The 17,270-nt window shown below is 31.6% G+C and overlaps 1 protein-coding gene across 1 annotated transcript in view; it reads left to right on the forward strand.

Moving 5' to 3' along the window:
• The window catches only part of HNMT (histamine N-methyltransferase), a 52,579-nt gene extending 37,453 nt beyond the window's left edge, over positions 1–15,126 (forward strand). The window contains exon 6 of the mRNA XM_031960026.1: positions 13,944–15,126. Within this exon, the coding sequence (XP_031815886.1) occupies positions 13,944–14,299 (356 nt within the window). The 3' untranslated portion in view covers positions 14,300–15,126. The remainder of the gene's footprint in view (positions 1–13,943) is intronic.
• Positions 15,127–17,270: the final 2,144 nt, after the last annotated feature.

The raw sequence follows: 17,270 nt of genomic DNA on the forward strand, positions 1-17,270 counted from the left end.
ATATGAATTAAAGTCAATTGTCAGCCTAAGGCAACTTTAGAGACTGGACCTCTCTCTGGCTGACTTGATTGAAGTGCAGATAACCTCCAGGCAGAGAAGATACTTTTCAATCAACAAACAACCAGCCCTGGGGTAACTGTGTAGGAGGCAGGAATTTTTGCTTTAAGGTATCAGGCAGCTGATCAGGGGGATATTGCTGAACCCTCCACTAGTATTATGATGACTTGATGAAGTCCCAGGCTATGGCTGTGAGTATTAAGCACATGCCTGGTGAGTATGATCACAGTGGGTGGGGATTCTGCTGGCTGGAAGAATCATGAAATACTTGATTTTGGGTTCCAGGGCAGAAGGATGAACTGTACTATGCAGCTTTAGGAGGGACTGAAGGGAACAAGAGCATTTGCTGTGACAATGTTGCAGGAGCTGTGATCAGGGCTGGGGATAATATCTGAAATCAGAACCCTGGCTAGAGCTCAAAAAATAGTATCAGAAACTTGATGCCTGAGTTAGTATCCCCAATTCCTCAAAATTAGAGCCTAACATATATGAAGTTAATAAACAAGAAATATAATAGTAATAGTAATAATAGTATAAAAAAAAGAAATAACCCAGTCATAAATAACTGCTGTGGTAATAGAGAAGATTTGGGTTCAAATTCAGAAGAAGACAATGAAGTTAAAACAGCTTCTTCTATCTCAAAGCAAAAAACAAAATGGTCACAAGCCGAAAAAAAGAATTTTTGGAAGGCCTTAAAAATCAAATAAGAGAGGTTTAGGAAAATTGGGAGGTAGAAGAGTAATGCAAGAAAATCAAGAAAAAAAATTTTTTTTTTTAAATAATAGCCTTTTATTTACAGGATATATGCATGGGTAACTTTACAGCATTAACAATTGCCAAACCTCTTGTTCCATTTTTTTCACCTCTTACCCCCCACTCCCTCCCCCAAATGGCAGGATGACCAGTAGATGTTAAATATATTAAAATATAAATTAGATACACAATAAGTATACATGACCAAAACGTTATTTTGCTGTACAAAAAGAATCAGACTGAAATATTCTACAATTAGCTTGTGAAGGAAATCAAAAATGCATGTGGGCATAAATATAGGGATTGGGAATTCAATGTAATGGTTTTTAGTCATCTCCCAGAGCTCTTTTTCTGGGGATAGCTGGTTCAGTTCATTACTGCTCCACTGGAAATGATTTGGTTGATCTCATTGCTGAGGATGGCCTGGTCCATCAGAACTGGTCATCATATAGTATTGTTGTTGAAGTATATAATGATCTCCTGGTCCTGCTCATTTCACTCAGCATCAGTTCAAGTCCCTCCAGGCCTTTCTGAAATCATCTTGTTGGTCATTTCTTACAGAACAGTAATATTCCATAATATTCATATACCACAATTTATTCAGCCATTCTCCAACTGATGGAATCCATGAAAATCAAGAAAATTATAAAAAGAAAATTGTCCAACTAATTTTCCAACCAAATGGAAAGAGATTCAATATCTTATTGAATAAAATAACATCTTAAAAATTTGAATTGGGCAAGGGGAAAGCTCATAACTTCATAAGACACCAAGAAATAATAAAACAAAATCAAAAAAATGAAAAAAGTTAATGTGAAAAATCTCATTAGAAAAGCAACAGACAGAAAATAGTTTGAGAAGCACCAATATAAGTATTGGTAGACTACTTAAGAATTATCTCAAAAAAGAATCTGCATACTATACTTCAATAGTTTATCAAGGAAAGTTGCCTTAAAGTTTTAGAATGAGAGGGTAAAAATATAAATAGAAAAAAAAAAATCCACCAATCACTGCTTGAAATGGATCCCAATACAAAAACTCATAAGAACATCATAACTAAATTTCAAAGTTTCCAGATCAAGAAAAAAATACCTCAAATTACTAGAAAAATATTTAAATAATGGAGAGCTATAGTCAGGATAACACAAATTTTAGCAGCTTTTATATGAAAAGACCAAAGGTCATGAAACAATGTATTCCAAAGAGCAAAGGAGCTAGACTTTCAACCAAGAATAACTCATCCAGTGATGCTGTACGTTATCCTGAATGGGAAAAATGGATATTTAAAGTATTAAGGAATTTTCAGGTAAATTTGACTTACTAAATTCAAGAGAAACATAAGAAGGTAAACATTTAAGACCAATTATAAGACACTTTAAAAGGTCAGTATATTTATTTTTTATGTTGGAAAATATTATTTGTAACTCTTAGGAATTTTATCCTTACTTGGGTAGTTTGAAAGAGCATACATAGATAGAAGACTTGGGGTTAAGTTGAGTATAATGGAATGATTCTAAAAAGTAAAATTGGATAGAGAGAGATAAAATGAAACAACTATCTCATGCAAATGAGACATGAATAGAACAACTGCTACAGTGGAAGAAGAAAGGAGTGGAGGACTGGTAGTGCTAGAACCTTATTCTCATAAGTGGATTAAAAAGGGAATAACATATACATCAAAAAGGTCACAAAATTATTTAATTAATTTACAGAGAAATAGAAGGATAAGGAGATAAAATTAGGAGAGTATACAATTCAATAAATAAAAGAATAAGGAGAGAAGATAAGGAAGGGACTTTTAGAAGTGTGGGTAAATTAAGAAATAGGAAGGTAAGAGGATATGGGAACGGAAGGAAATTAAAAGCAGGGAAAATAAGATAGGGACTCTTAGAAAGGTGAATAGATCAAGGAATAAGACAGTAAAGGAAGAGGATTAGAGAGGAATTTTTAAAAGGAAGGCAGTAGTTGAAAGTCAATTAGACATTAGAGGAAGGGATAGGGTGAAAAGAGAAGGGAAAAATAAACAGCGCTGAAAAATAGGATGGAGGGAAACGCATAATTAATTATAATTTTGAGTGTGAATGGGTGAATTTGCCCACAAAATAGAAACAACAAAATGGATTAAAAACAAGAGTCTGACAATACATTGTTCATAAGAAACACATTTAAAAATGAGATATACAAATAAAGTAAAAATAAAGGGCAGGAGTAGAATTTATTATGCTTCAACTTTTGCAGAAAAAGCAGGGATAACAATCATCTCAGAAAAAGTTAAAGCTAAAAATATATTTAAGAGATAAACATGGAAACTATATTGTGATAAAAACAATTAATGAAGTAATATCAATACTAAACCTTAATGTACCAAATGTTATAGGTTTTAAATTTTTAAAGGAAAAGCAGAATGAAATACAGATGGAAATACATAACAAAACTGTAATATTGGGCAACTTTAAGCTTCCCCTGACAGAATTAGATAAATCTAACCAAAAAAAATTTAGAAAATCAAGGAAATGAATGTAATCTTAGATAAACTGTATATGATGGACACATGAAGGCAACTAAATTAGAACAGAAAGAATATACCATTTTTCTTAGCAGTACATGGTACCTTTACAAAAATTAAACACATATTAGGGGATAAATACTTTATAGTTAAATGCAGAAAAGCAGAAATATTAAATGCATCATTTTCAGATCATAACATATTAAAATTATATTTAATAAGGGACCATAAAGACATGGATTTAAAAATTAATTTGATACTAAATAACCTAATCTTAATGAATGAGTAGGTCAAAAAACAAATCATATAAACAGAATGTATTTTTATTAAAGAGAATGATAACAATGAAATAATAGTTCAGAACTTACAGAATTCAGCAAAAGCAGTGATCAAAGGTAAATTTATATCTATAAATACTTATATCAATAAAATAGAGAAAGAGCAGATCAATGAATTGGTTATACAATTTAAAAAACTAGAAAAAAATTTAAAATCCCCAATATCCAATTAGAAATCATAAAAATTAAAGGTGAAATTAATAAAATTAAATTTAAGAAAATTATTGAATGAATAAATAAAACTAGTTTATTTTATGAAAAGAGAAACAATATATTCTACCATTTAAAAATTGATTAATTCCAATATTAAATAATTTTAAAAATAGGCAAAGAAGTCCTAAGAAATTTCTTTTATAAAACAAATTTACTGTTGATACCTAAATCAGGAAGAGCAAAAAACAAAGAAATTTATAGAACAATTTCATTAGTAAACATAAATATAAAAATACTAAATAAAATACTAGCCAAGAGACTACAAAAATGCAGCACAAAGATTATGAAGAGTGACCAAGTGGGATTTATACCATGAATTCAGGGGTAGTTTAACCTAAGGAAAACTATTAACATAATTGATCACATCAATTAGAAAAGTGACAAAAAAAATCATATGATTATATCAATAGAAGCAGAAAAAGCTTTTGGCAAAATGTATTGTTAATATTATTTTTCTTTAAAACACTCAAAAGCATAGTTATAAATAGATTTTTTTCTTTAAAATGATAAGAAATATCACCTTAAAACTATTATCAAGCATTATTTATAATTGGGATAAGTTAGAAGTCTGCCCAATAAATCAAGAGTTAATAAGGATATCTATTATCACCAACAGTATTTAGTTTTTATTATAAATGCTAGTAATAGCAATGAGTAGAAAATAAAATGAAAGATTTAGAATGAGTAATGAGGCAATAAAACTTTCTGTGGATAATGTGGAAAACCTAGATATTTAACTAAAAAGTTAGTTAAAACAATTAATAATTTTAGTAAATTAGCTGCATAGAAAAGAAAATCACCAAATCATCAGTATTTCTGCATATCATCAATAAAATCCTACAAAAAGAAATAGTGAGAAGTCCCCTATTTAAAATAACTATAGATTCTGTAAAATAACTGGAACTAAATCTGCCAAGACAAACCCTGGAACATGAACATAATTATAAAACACTTTTTTTCATAAATTCAATGTCAGATTTATATAATTGAAGAAATATTAATTATCAAGGATGAGTATTACCAATATGACAAAAATGGCAATTCTGTCTAATCTACTTATACAATTTCATTCCAATTAAATTGCCAAAAATATTTTATTGAACCAAAAAAAAAAAAAAAAACTCATTTGGAAGAGCAAAAGGTCAACAATGTCAAGGGAATTAATGAAAAAAAAAGGAATGAGGTTTAGCAGTACTAGATCTTAAACTACTTTTTAGATAAGACAGTAATTATCAAAATTATTTTATACTGATTAAGAAATAAAAAGGTGAATCAGTGGAACAGAGGAGATGCACAATAAATAGTGGTAAATGATTATAGTGACCTTGTGTTTGATAAAGTAAAGATTTAAGGTTTTTAGATAAGAATATACTATTTGGCAAAATAATTGGGAAAACTAGAAAGCAGCATGTTTGAAATTTGGTATGGATAAATATCTTGCCCCATTTACAAAAATAACATCAAAATGCATACATGACATAGATTTGTAGGAAGATATAAGAAGAAAACTAGAACATGGAAAACATTGCTTATTGTCCAGCTTCCTAAACCATATGTCACAACCCCATATAAAATCTCATAACTGAAAGGGAGTGCAAAATTATCATTATATTATATTGCATATGATTATATTTTATTGAGTAAATATTTCACTTGTATGTCTTTTTATAAGCCTATATGCCCAGGATAGTGTAAAAAAATTCTCATGAAAAAAGATTACAAATGGAAAAAGTTTAAGAAATCTCATTCTTCTGGATAGGAGAAGAATTTATGAATAAACAGAAGACAGACATCATTGCAAGATATAAAATGAATAATTTTGATTACATTGAATTTAATTTTTATACAAATAAAAGGGGCCAAGATCAGAAAGAAAGCAGAAAATTGGGGGGGAGGGAAGGAATTTATAGACAGTTTCTTGGATAGCGGTCTCATATCTCAAATATATAGAGAACTTCTCAAATTTATTAGCTTATAAGTAATTCCTTAATTGATAAATGATCAAATTATATGAAGTTAGTTTTTCTATGAAAAAAATCAAAACTATATGGTCATATGAAAATTTTCTTAAATCATTATTGAGTAGAGAAATAAAAATTTAAACAGAATTGAGATTTCATCTCATTCCAGTAAAATAATGTAATGATAGAAGGAGGCAATGACAAATTAATACATTGTTGGTGGAATTGTGAATTGATTCAACCATTTGGAGAGAATCTGGAATTATGCAGAAAGAGTTGTTATAGAACCATGTATACCCTTTGAACCAGCAATACCACTATTAAATCTGTTACTGAAGGTGATTATAGAAAAAGGAAAAGAACCTATGCAATCAAGAGTAATTATTGCAGCTCTATTTGTGGTAGCAAAAAACTGGAAAATGCCAATCAATTGGAGAATGGCTAAACAAGTTGTAGTATATGATTGTGAAAGAATATACCTGGGTTGTAAGAATTGATGACCTGATTAACTTTAAGAAAACATGGAAAAATTTTTCATTAAGTAATGAAAAGGGAAATGAGCAGAATCAAGAGTTATATACAGTAGCAGCAATATTGTTTGAAGAATAATTGGGAATAAACAAATTATTCTGAGCACTATAATTAAAACAAAGGATTTTTGAAGGAAAAGGCCATATACTCCCACAGAAAAAACTGATAAATAAAACTATGTATTATGATTTTATATTTATCTGTAAATCTGTGTTAAAATATTGGCCTACTCTAGTATGTGGTATGGAAGGAGAAAGGGAAACAGTTAAAGATTTTAAAAGTGAGACAATTTTTTTAAAAAAAAGATCAGTTTTTTTTTTTTTGCACAAATATTCCCCCAGTCTTTCTTTTCTCATCCTGTACTTGTCTAATCTATTTTTCAGCCTATATATGAGATTTCACATTGATCCTTGTTCCACATCATATGATTGGATTTGGTTTATTGTTAAATTAAGCTTTCTCATCCAAAATATTAGTTAGTCCTGTCTGCTTTGTATCAGCTACAAATGAAATGTATTTGCAGTCTTTTCTTTAATTTGAACATACCCCAGTAGCAGTCACAGAATAAGCACTTAATGTTTTTTGCTGGATTGATGCACTGATTGATAAAAGTATATTGGGCTGAGGACAAGTCCCTAAGGCACTCTAACAGAGAATTGCTTCCAGATTGACATCAATCCATTTATTACAGTTCTTGTTTCTGTTATTCAACCCATTCTGAATCATCTATATACTATTACCCAGCCCACACTACTATGTCTTATCCATCCATGAGAATATCATATGTTTAGTACTTTTCAGAAATCTAGCTATATACTGTGATTCTAATACAAATAATAAAATATGCTGGAAAAATATTAAAGATGGACACATTTGTTGTGAATACGATATAGATAAAATACATACATGACACATTTTTACTTTTAAGCTGCATTAATAACATTTTCTCAATTAGGTTGTTAAGTCTAAAAAAGGAATAAAACTATAAATAAGGCCATTATTTGTAGTGTTTGCTGATTCCTAAGGTGCAAATCCTCATGCTGAAAATTTAACAATTTGTTCTTAAGAACCAATATGATCCAACTTCAATTCATTCTGCTAATAATAATGATAATAATCAGAAATGGATGGTATGACCTATTTTGATGAAACCATTCTAGTTCTTAATGCTCATTGATTCCCCTTCTAGCTGATCACAAGTCACTTTATCAACAACACATCCTAGGATTTTGTCAGAAACTAAAGTGCAATTAATTGTACTATAAACTGAAGAATTCACCTGCCTTTCTTTTTTGAAAACACCTCAATAGCATTTCTGCTGTTCTGAGACATCTCTACTGTTCTCCCCTGCTTTTCTAAAGTCATTGGGAGGAATTTAGTGACAATATCTATGAACCCTGGAATGTAGATTGTTTGGGCCAGTTGACTTGGATTCATCAACAGGAGCTGAGTGATCTCAGGTCATTTCCTTATTTATACTGTTTTTCAATTCCTTTCTAAATATTTTTTATGGTTTTCTGTCATTACCAATTCAAAGATTATTCATGTCAAAAAACACAGAAGCAAAAGTGGACTTCTTGTGCCTCCTCTCTGATACTCTCTCTTCTAACCTAAAAATTAACCTTAGCATTTCATAGACCTATGAAATAGGTCCTATGCCTATATATTTTTTCCTGTTTTCACATTCATTGTTGGTTCATTATGCATTCAATGCTCTTGATATACTATTTTTATGAATAATGTTTTATTTTTCTACATTACATGTAAAAACAATTTTAACATTCTTTTTTTAAAAAATGAGTTCCAGATTCTCTATCTTCTTTTCTTGTCACCACCCCATCCCTGAGACAATAAGCAGTTTTATATGTGATATAAATGTGCATTCATGCAAAACATATTTACATATTAGTTATGTTGTAAAAAGAAAACATAGACAAAAAAGGCATGAAAAGATTAGAGTGAAAAATGTATGGTTTGATTTCCATTCAGACTCCATTAGTTCTTTTTCTAAAAGTGAATAACATTTTTCATTGCTTTGGAATTGTCTTGACACTATTCTTATCAGACCAGTATACTATAGATTTTTTTTTCATCCTCAGTCACTTTGTGTTTGCTTCCTTCTTTTATGTAAATATTTTAAGACTGTAAATTGGTCAATGAATTCTTATAATATACAAATTTATCTCTCTTTACAATTCCCATGTTTTTATCATAATCATTCTTTTTTGAAACAATTCCATTCATCTTGACCTAACTTGCCTTGTGGAATGTGGAATTACGAATGCTATATTTTCTTTACCTGATCTCATTGAAATCCACCCATTTCCCAAACTTTCTCAGCAAATAGTTCTTATTTGTTGCAGTAAGTTCTGGAACTTCCCTTTGTTGCTTATTCTACTTTAAAGAATATAATATTCACAACAAATAAGGCTTTTAGCCACTTTGTTTTTATTAAAAACATTCCAATATTTACTTATATTATTCAAGTTTCCCATCATTATTACAATTCACTTCCATGATAGACTTTTTTTTTTCCTGAAATCATCCATTTTCCCCTTTGAACTGTCTTGAGCACTCCCACTACAATATTGTTAATATTTTCCCTACATTGATGCTCAGACGCAAGTTCTCCACAATGGTCTACTTTGTGGACTGTATGAGTTTATACTTTATCACCTCTTTTATCTAATCTGGTCTTCTTAAGTAAGGTATATCTTTTGTTTCTATATTACAGTCATGAAGCACAGCCTACCAAGTCTCAGTAGTCCCTACAAGGTCAAGTTTTCCTCTTTGCATTAAGACATGCATTTCACTTTCTTTATTGCCCATACCTGTGTATTTATGTAGAGACATATGAGGCTATGAGTTTTGTTACTGCTCTTATTGGTAGTGTCTCCTATAAATTACTTTGCCTCTCTACTTACATTCTTTTTGCTGTGCTTTATCTGCCACTTTCTGTGAGAACAAATGGTGCATGTATGTGGTCAGGTTTCTCTTCCCTACCTCCATTTTCTTTTTAAAGCCCTTTTGATAAATTTCTCAAATCACCAGGCTCTTCAACTAGACTATTTTTCACAGATGTTATAGAGAAGGGATTTCTATTCACACTGGACAATTTCTTAAATCCCTTCCAACTCTGAAATTGTAAAATACTGTAAACTAAAAGTTCAGTAGAAAAAAAGACTAAAATTTTCTTCTCTTTTAGCTGTCTGAGAAAATATGCAAATTACAATGTATTATTTTTAATGCAAGAAAAAGGGAATCCAGCATAAATCATGTTGAAAACAAAAGTAAAAGTTGCACCCACTGACAGCAATTATAATAACATATCAGTCAGAGAATATGCAATGTGTATACAGCTCATCTCAGAAGTGGTAGTGAGTCATAGAATACTGACACCAGCAACATTTCTATAACTAGTATTTAATTCTCATTTTCCTCCAGGTGAAAAATTATCACCAAGATTATTTTTTAACCACTGCAGTATTTATTTTCCAATAAGATCTAGTTTATAGATGGATTTCTATTCAGAAAGATAAACAGCTAGCTATTGAATGAAAAGTTTTTGAAGACAGTCATATTTCTATATTGTCCTTTAAATTTAGGATTTCTCCCTTCCTCCCTTCTTCACACACAGTCTTAATCATCATGAAACAGTCTTTTCTTCCTTGGAATTCAGTGCTGTGTCATTTAATTTGGAAATTAAACAATTAAACACAAAATGTCTTATAGTATCTTTCCCATTGTCATCCTAGAGACTGAGGACCTAAAAGATTTGACTCAAAATTCTTTGCAGCCTTAACTCATGCACCTTCTCTTTGAGAACTAAGTATTTCAACCAACTTTCTGTCCCCATTAGTCCTCTCTTTTCTAAACTTCTTTGTTCACAGCATTCTCTGTTGCCTGAAATGGACATCTTTCTCCTTAACTTATCAAAATCTCTCCCCTTCTTCCAAGTCCAAATTGAGTTTTTTGGCTACAAAGATGCAAAAGAACATCCCCCTTCCTTTTACCTGAACCCCTCCTTTACACTTATTCTGAAAAGCTATAAGAACTTTAGAGGTCAGCCAGTCCAACCTTCAAACTTCACAGATGAGAAATATTAAGAGACCTAACTAAGGTCATGCAAGTGGCAAGTAGACTTTGTACCCATGTTTTCAAACTGCCAATCATATTGCCACCACTTAACTCTTTCAATGACTATGTACATCTCTTTTTCCACTAAACTATAAGCTCTCTGAAGACACAAATTGTTTCATATTATCTTTGTAACCCTATTGCTTTCCCAAAGCAGTGCCTTACATATAGTAAGGGCTTAATAAGAATCTGTTAAATTGAATTAATTGGTTATCCTCACCCTTCCTGAACTATACCAAGTTAATGCATCCAAATTACTTTGCAAACCTTAATGTATTAAAATAAATGTTGTTTTCACTTTTTTGGCTTATTTTAAGTTAGCTAAATGTATGGGTCATGAAATTATAATTTATTATCAATAAATGTTTGATTTATATGTCTGTTTTCTATGCCTATATACCTGGGCTAATGTAAAATTTCTCGGGCTAAAAGGGGTCATGAGTGGGAAAAAGTTTAAGAAGCCATGGACTAGAGCATGTGTTGTATTACTGTTTCCGTTACAGCACATTGCCCAGAGCAGAAGCTTATTTAAGATTTTCTGATTTATTGTTATAAAAATTTGAATATTATATTGCTTGAATAAAATGAAGACTAGAGCAGATTTAACAGTGAGGCAAGGAGAATAACCTAACTCAAGTTAGGGAGACATGGGCAGTACTCCTGGTTTTACTAACTTGCCTTATCATCTTCAGCCAGTGACCTCTCTAGGACTGTTTCCTCAGTTATATAACATGGAGTTTTGGGTCAGATAATAGCAAATACTTACCTAATGCTTAGTATGAGTAGGCACTGTGCTAAATACCTTATTATTAGGTCATTTGATTCTTATAACATCTCTGTTAGATAAATGCTATTAATCATCCCCATTTTACACATAAGGAAACTTAGGTAGGCAGACAAAGGTGAAGTGATATACCTATGGTCGCACACACTGCTAGCAAATGCCAGAACTTCTATCTTCCTGCCTCCAGGCCCTGGGCTCTAAATACTATACTGAATAGATAACCTTTAAGGATCCTGACTTGAAGAAAATAAAGTGGATTCTGTCTCATTTGCTTTCACTCATTTATGTAGTTGAACTTTGACATTTGCTGTAAAAACAGGGAACAAGGTTCTAAAGGAATAGTAGGGCTTCTCAAAGAATTTTCAAATCAAAAATTCTATTCTAAATTTTGCCACATGCTGTCACTTTCATTTGACCTAAAAGATGAAGTGTTAGGCTGCTACATTTTGGATAACATACCCACACCCACACCCACATATATGTTTATGTGTGCATTTGTATGTTTATATGTGAGTATATGTCTATGTGTGTGTGTATATATATATATATATGTATGCATATATATATACATACATATATATGTTATGCATATATATGCACATGTGTGTCTATGTAGCTATATGTGCATTATCTGTGTATGTGTCTGCATATATGTGTATATGTGACATGTATATGTGTATCTATATGGGTGTTTGTATATCTATATGTGTGGGTCTGTATACATGTGTGTTTATGTTTTGTATGTGTGCATATGTGTATATGTGTGTGCATGTGTCTGTATATATATGTGTCTATATTATGTATATGTGTATAACATAGATATGTGTGTATTTATTATATGTGTATATGATTATGTCTGTATCACTATATGTGCATTGATGTGTGTATATGACTGCATACACGTGTGTATATATTTTGTATGTGTGTATAGTATGCATGTGTATATGTGTGTCAGTATATCTATATGTGTGAATATCATATATGTATGTATCTGTATGTGTGTATATATTTTATATGTGTGCATATGTATATATGTGTCTGTGTGTCTATATGTGGGTATATATAGCTATATATGTATATATGTGTGTCTGTATACCTATATGTACATGTCTGCATACATGTATGCATGTTATGTGTGTTATATGTGTGTATGTATGTATGTATAGCTATGTGTGTATATGCATATTGTGCCTGTATACCTATATGTGCATATGTGGATATGTCAGCATACATGCATGCATGTTATATATGTGTGTATATTATATATGTATGTGCGTTTATATTTGTATGTGAATGCGTATGTATATGTGTCTGTGTCTATATATGTATGTGTATATGTGTCTGTATCTATATGTGTGTATATATATATATATATATTATATGTGTGTATACATGTGTGTATATGTGTATATATTATGTATGTGGGTATATTTATGTGTATATGGTGTGCATGTGTATAGGCATATATGCATGTATTATGTAGTGTATATTGTGTGCCTGCATATCTATATGTATGCATATTATGTATGTATATGTATATGTGTGTGTTTTGTATGTGTGTATACATGTGTGTCTATATGTGTGTATATGTTATTGTTTGTGTGTATATATTATGCATATGTGTAAATGTGTTACTGTACAAATATATAGATATGTATAGATATATGTATATCATGTATGTGTATATGTGTCTGTATATGTGTGTATTATATGTGCGTGTCTGTGTATATGTATATGTGTGTCTGTATATGTATATATGTGTATTTTCTATGTGTGCATATGTATGTATGTATATTATGTATGTGTGTCTGTATATCTCTGTGTGTATATATTATGTAAATGTATATATATATATATATATATATTTGTGTGTGTGTAGAATCCTGTTTGCCTCAGTTTCCTCATCTGTACAATAAGCTGGAGAAGGAAACAGGAAATCATTCTACTACCTTTGCCAAGAAAACTCCAAATGGGGGTATGAAGAATCAGACACAACTGAAACAACTGAATAGCAGCAGCAACAACAACAACAACACACACACACATACATATATGTACATACATATAATGTGTAATATATACACAGATATCTATATATGCAGAGATGTATGTATGTGTATGTATGTACATGTATATGTATATGAACAATCCAAATAATTCATTATGCACTGATTTTTTTCTGTGTGTTCAGTGATACTGGAATAAGTACTATGGAGAATTTAGAGATATGATCCCTCATGAAGCGGGTTATAATTTAGTCGGGAAAACCAAGGGTATTTATACTTCCCCCCCCAACAAGATCTATATAGGGATCCTCTGATAAAACAATCCTCCCTACTATTTTGTATCTTTGTGAGTTTTCCAGGGCTCTAAGAAGTTAAATGATTTTCCCAGGGGGACACAACCAATATTTATCAAAAGCAAGAATTAAAACCAGATCTTTTCAACTCCAAAAGTTGATTTTCTAGTCACTACATCTCCCAGGTTCTCACATCTATATCATGAAGCAGTTAAATGACAAGTCAAACTAATCTGTTATTGCCACAATATTTAATACCCTGGGAAAGTTCTGTATAAGGTAAAAGAGGTCACCTTTCCTTGTGGTCCATTTGCATTATCAAAGTAATCCAATGTTTAAACTTTTTTTTTTCTCTCTATGACAGAAATTAGTGGTTGGAACAAACTATGGAAAAAATATGGATCCCGCTTACCCCAAAATGATCTCTGCCTCTATGTGTCATCTTCTGACATCGCTCAAATACTGGATACTTTGAAAATTAAATATGAATGTTTTGACCTCCTGTCTACAATGGATATATCAGATTGTTTTGTTGAAGGCAATGAAAATGGAGAGTTACTTCTCGACTTTTTAACAGAAACCTGTCACTTCAGCAAAACTGCTCCACCTGATCTTAAAGCTGAGATTATTGAAGACCTTCAAAGACCAGGATTCAGTACAAAAGAAAGAGGAAAGATTCTTTTTCACAATCACTTGAGTTTTATAGTGGTTGAAGCATAATTAATCAGCATACATTTATCAAGCATTTACTGTGTATCAGGTACTCTTCTTGGTAGAAGTGAGGGAGAATTCAAAAGTCAAAAAAGGACATCTTTGCCTTTCTGTAGAAAATAACATATACATATAAGAATATGCAACATAAGTCAATTCATCTGGAGTTTACATGGTACCAAATTATCAGTCATTTACACTTGCAATATAGCACAACATACAACATTCATATCGTTTGAAATTGAGCATAATCCAGACCTATAACAATCTGGAAGGCCAATTATGTTTTGTTCAAATTTTAAATTTTAAAATTTCAGTTCAATTATTTATACCTTGGATATCAGCAAATGATGTTAATCAGGATTTGACTTACTTTTGATGATTATTTAGACTTAGGAAAGTGATAAAGGATGCTTTAAAATGCAAATTAAACTTAAAAGCACTTTACACATTTAATTTTTTTTATTTGTTGAACTGGTTGTCAGATATTTGCTAGAACATTTCTGGCCACACTCATCTAAAAGAGCTTGTTCATTCTAATGATGAGCAACTTTTGTTTCCTCTTCTCTATGTATCTTCTTCTTTAAATATGTTATTTTGCATAAGTGATGATTTGTCCACTTGAATTACTGAATGTGAATTGTAAACCATTAATATTACAGATTATAAAGGATAACACAAACACATTTAACTGATGGATATGATCAATGATAATTTTAAATAACTTTACCTTGAATGACATTATGATTATAAATAAATCATAAATAAGTAAATATAAGATGTTGTGGAAGCAAGGTAGTATTTTATTATGAAAGTAAATATGAAGTTAAAGTGTATTTTGAAATCTGTCTTTACCATTTCCTAGCATATATTAGGCAATAAGGCAGAGAAGTACAATGAAGAGGGACAGCCATAGATTTAGGGATATTTGGGGTCAGTTCTGCCACAGACACATAATGACTTTGTTGCCCAGTGCAAAAAATAAGTTAATCTCCCACTTCCCTAGCCCAAATGCCATTTCCTCTCCTCTCCCCCTCTTCCCTCCCTTCTTTTCCTCTCTTTTCTTCTCATCTTCTCTCAGTCTCTTTCTCTATCTCTGTCTCTCAGCATTATTGGAATGAATTTTAGTATTTAGAAATAAAGATATAACTGGAAAAGTAGGAGTTAGAAGGAGGCCTGATTCATCTTCATAGACAAAGGCAATGAGTGTTTTCATTAGCCTTATAAGGAATTTGTAGGCTATTGAAGTGAATTGGATCAGTCTAATCTTCTCCCTGCCACCCTGCAATGCAGGAACACCTTTTACAATATATCTAATGAATGATCCTCTAGGCTGTACTTGTTAAGAGTTCTTAACCTGGGGTCCAGAAACTTATTTTCTTTTAATCTTCTCTTGTAATTCAATGTGTTTTATTTCATTCATTTAAAACCATCATTCTGAGATGGAGTCCTTTAACTTCTTCAAACTGCCAGAGAATACCATGACCCAAATAAGGTTAAGAACCCTTTTTCTATTTAGACACGTCTACTAATTAATTAGAAATTAATTAGAATTAATTCTAATTACTAATTTCTCTACTATTTAGACTCTTCTACTAAAGAGTTCACCACTCTTTTTTTTCTTTTTTTTCATAATTATAACTTTTTATTGACAGAGCCCATGCCAGGGTAATTTTTTACATTATCCCTTGCATTCACTTCTGTTCCAACTATTCCCCTCCCTCCCTCCATGCTCTCCCCCAGATGGCAAGCAGTCCTATACATGTTAAATATGTCACAATATATCCTAGATACATTATATGTGTGCAGAACTGAACAGTTCTGTTGTTGCACAGGAAGAATTGGATTCAGAAGGTAAAAATAACCCAGGAAGAAAAACAAAAATGCAAACAGTTTACATTCATTTCCCAGTGTTCTTTCTTTGGGTGTAACTGCTTCTGTCCATTATTGATCAATTGAAACTGAGTTAGATCTCTTTGTCGAAGAAATCCACTTCCATCAGAATACATCTTCATACAGTATCATTGTTGAAGTATATAATGATCTCCTGGTTCTGCTCATTTCATTTAAAATCAGTTCATGTCTCTCCAAGTCTCTCTGTATTCATCCTGCTGGTCATTTCTTACAGAACAATAATATTCCATAACATTCATATACCACAGTTTACCCAACCATTCTCCAATTGATGGGCATCCATTCATTTTGCAGTTTCTAGCCACTACAAACAGGGCTGCCACAAACATTTTGGCACATACAGGTCCCTTTCCCTTCTTTAGTATCTCCTTGGGGTATAAGCCCAGTAGTAACACTGCTGAATCAAAGGGTATGCACAGTTTGATAACCTTTTAAGCATAGTTCCAAATTGCTCTCCAGAATGGCTGGATGTATTCACAAGTCCACCAACAGTGTATTAGTGTCCCTGTTTTCCCACATCCCCTCCAACATTCTGCATTATCTTTCCCTGTCATTCTAGTCAATATGACAGGTGTGTAGTGGTAAGGGAGTTCACCACTCTTAAAAGCAGCATATTTCATTTTTGAACCTCAATAGTTGTTGCAAATTGCTTTCTAATATTGACCTAAAATTTGTTTTTCTATATTATCTAGGTACCATTTAACCAGACAAGAAATCGCAATATTGTCTCCAGCCCCACGTTACTCAATGTTATCTTCAAGGATAACATGCTAGTCTTTACCAAATGTCTTGCTAAAAGCCAGATACACTGTGGTTTGGATATTCCTCTGAACTGCAAATCAAGCAACTCTATCAGAAAATGGAAATCAATTTACTTTAGCATGAGTTCTTAATGAATCTGTATTAGCATCTATTAAGTCTTCTAAGTGCTCAAGACCATCTATGTAACAACCCATTCTATCAATTTTCCCCATAGAAATCTACACCAAATTTCATGCTGTGTAGTTTATAAAGTTCAATCCCCCCCCCCTTTTTCAAAACTGTTACATTTGTTAAATCACCAGTT

This window comes from Sarcophilus harrisii, chromosome 3, assembly GCF_902635505.1.
Source record: "Sarcophilus harrisii chromosome 3, mSarHar1.11, whole genome shotgun sequence".
NCBI lineage: Eukaryota > Metazoa > Chordata > Mammalia > Dasyuromorphia > Dasyuridae > Sarcophilus > Sarcophilus harrisii.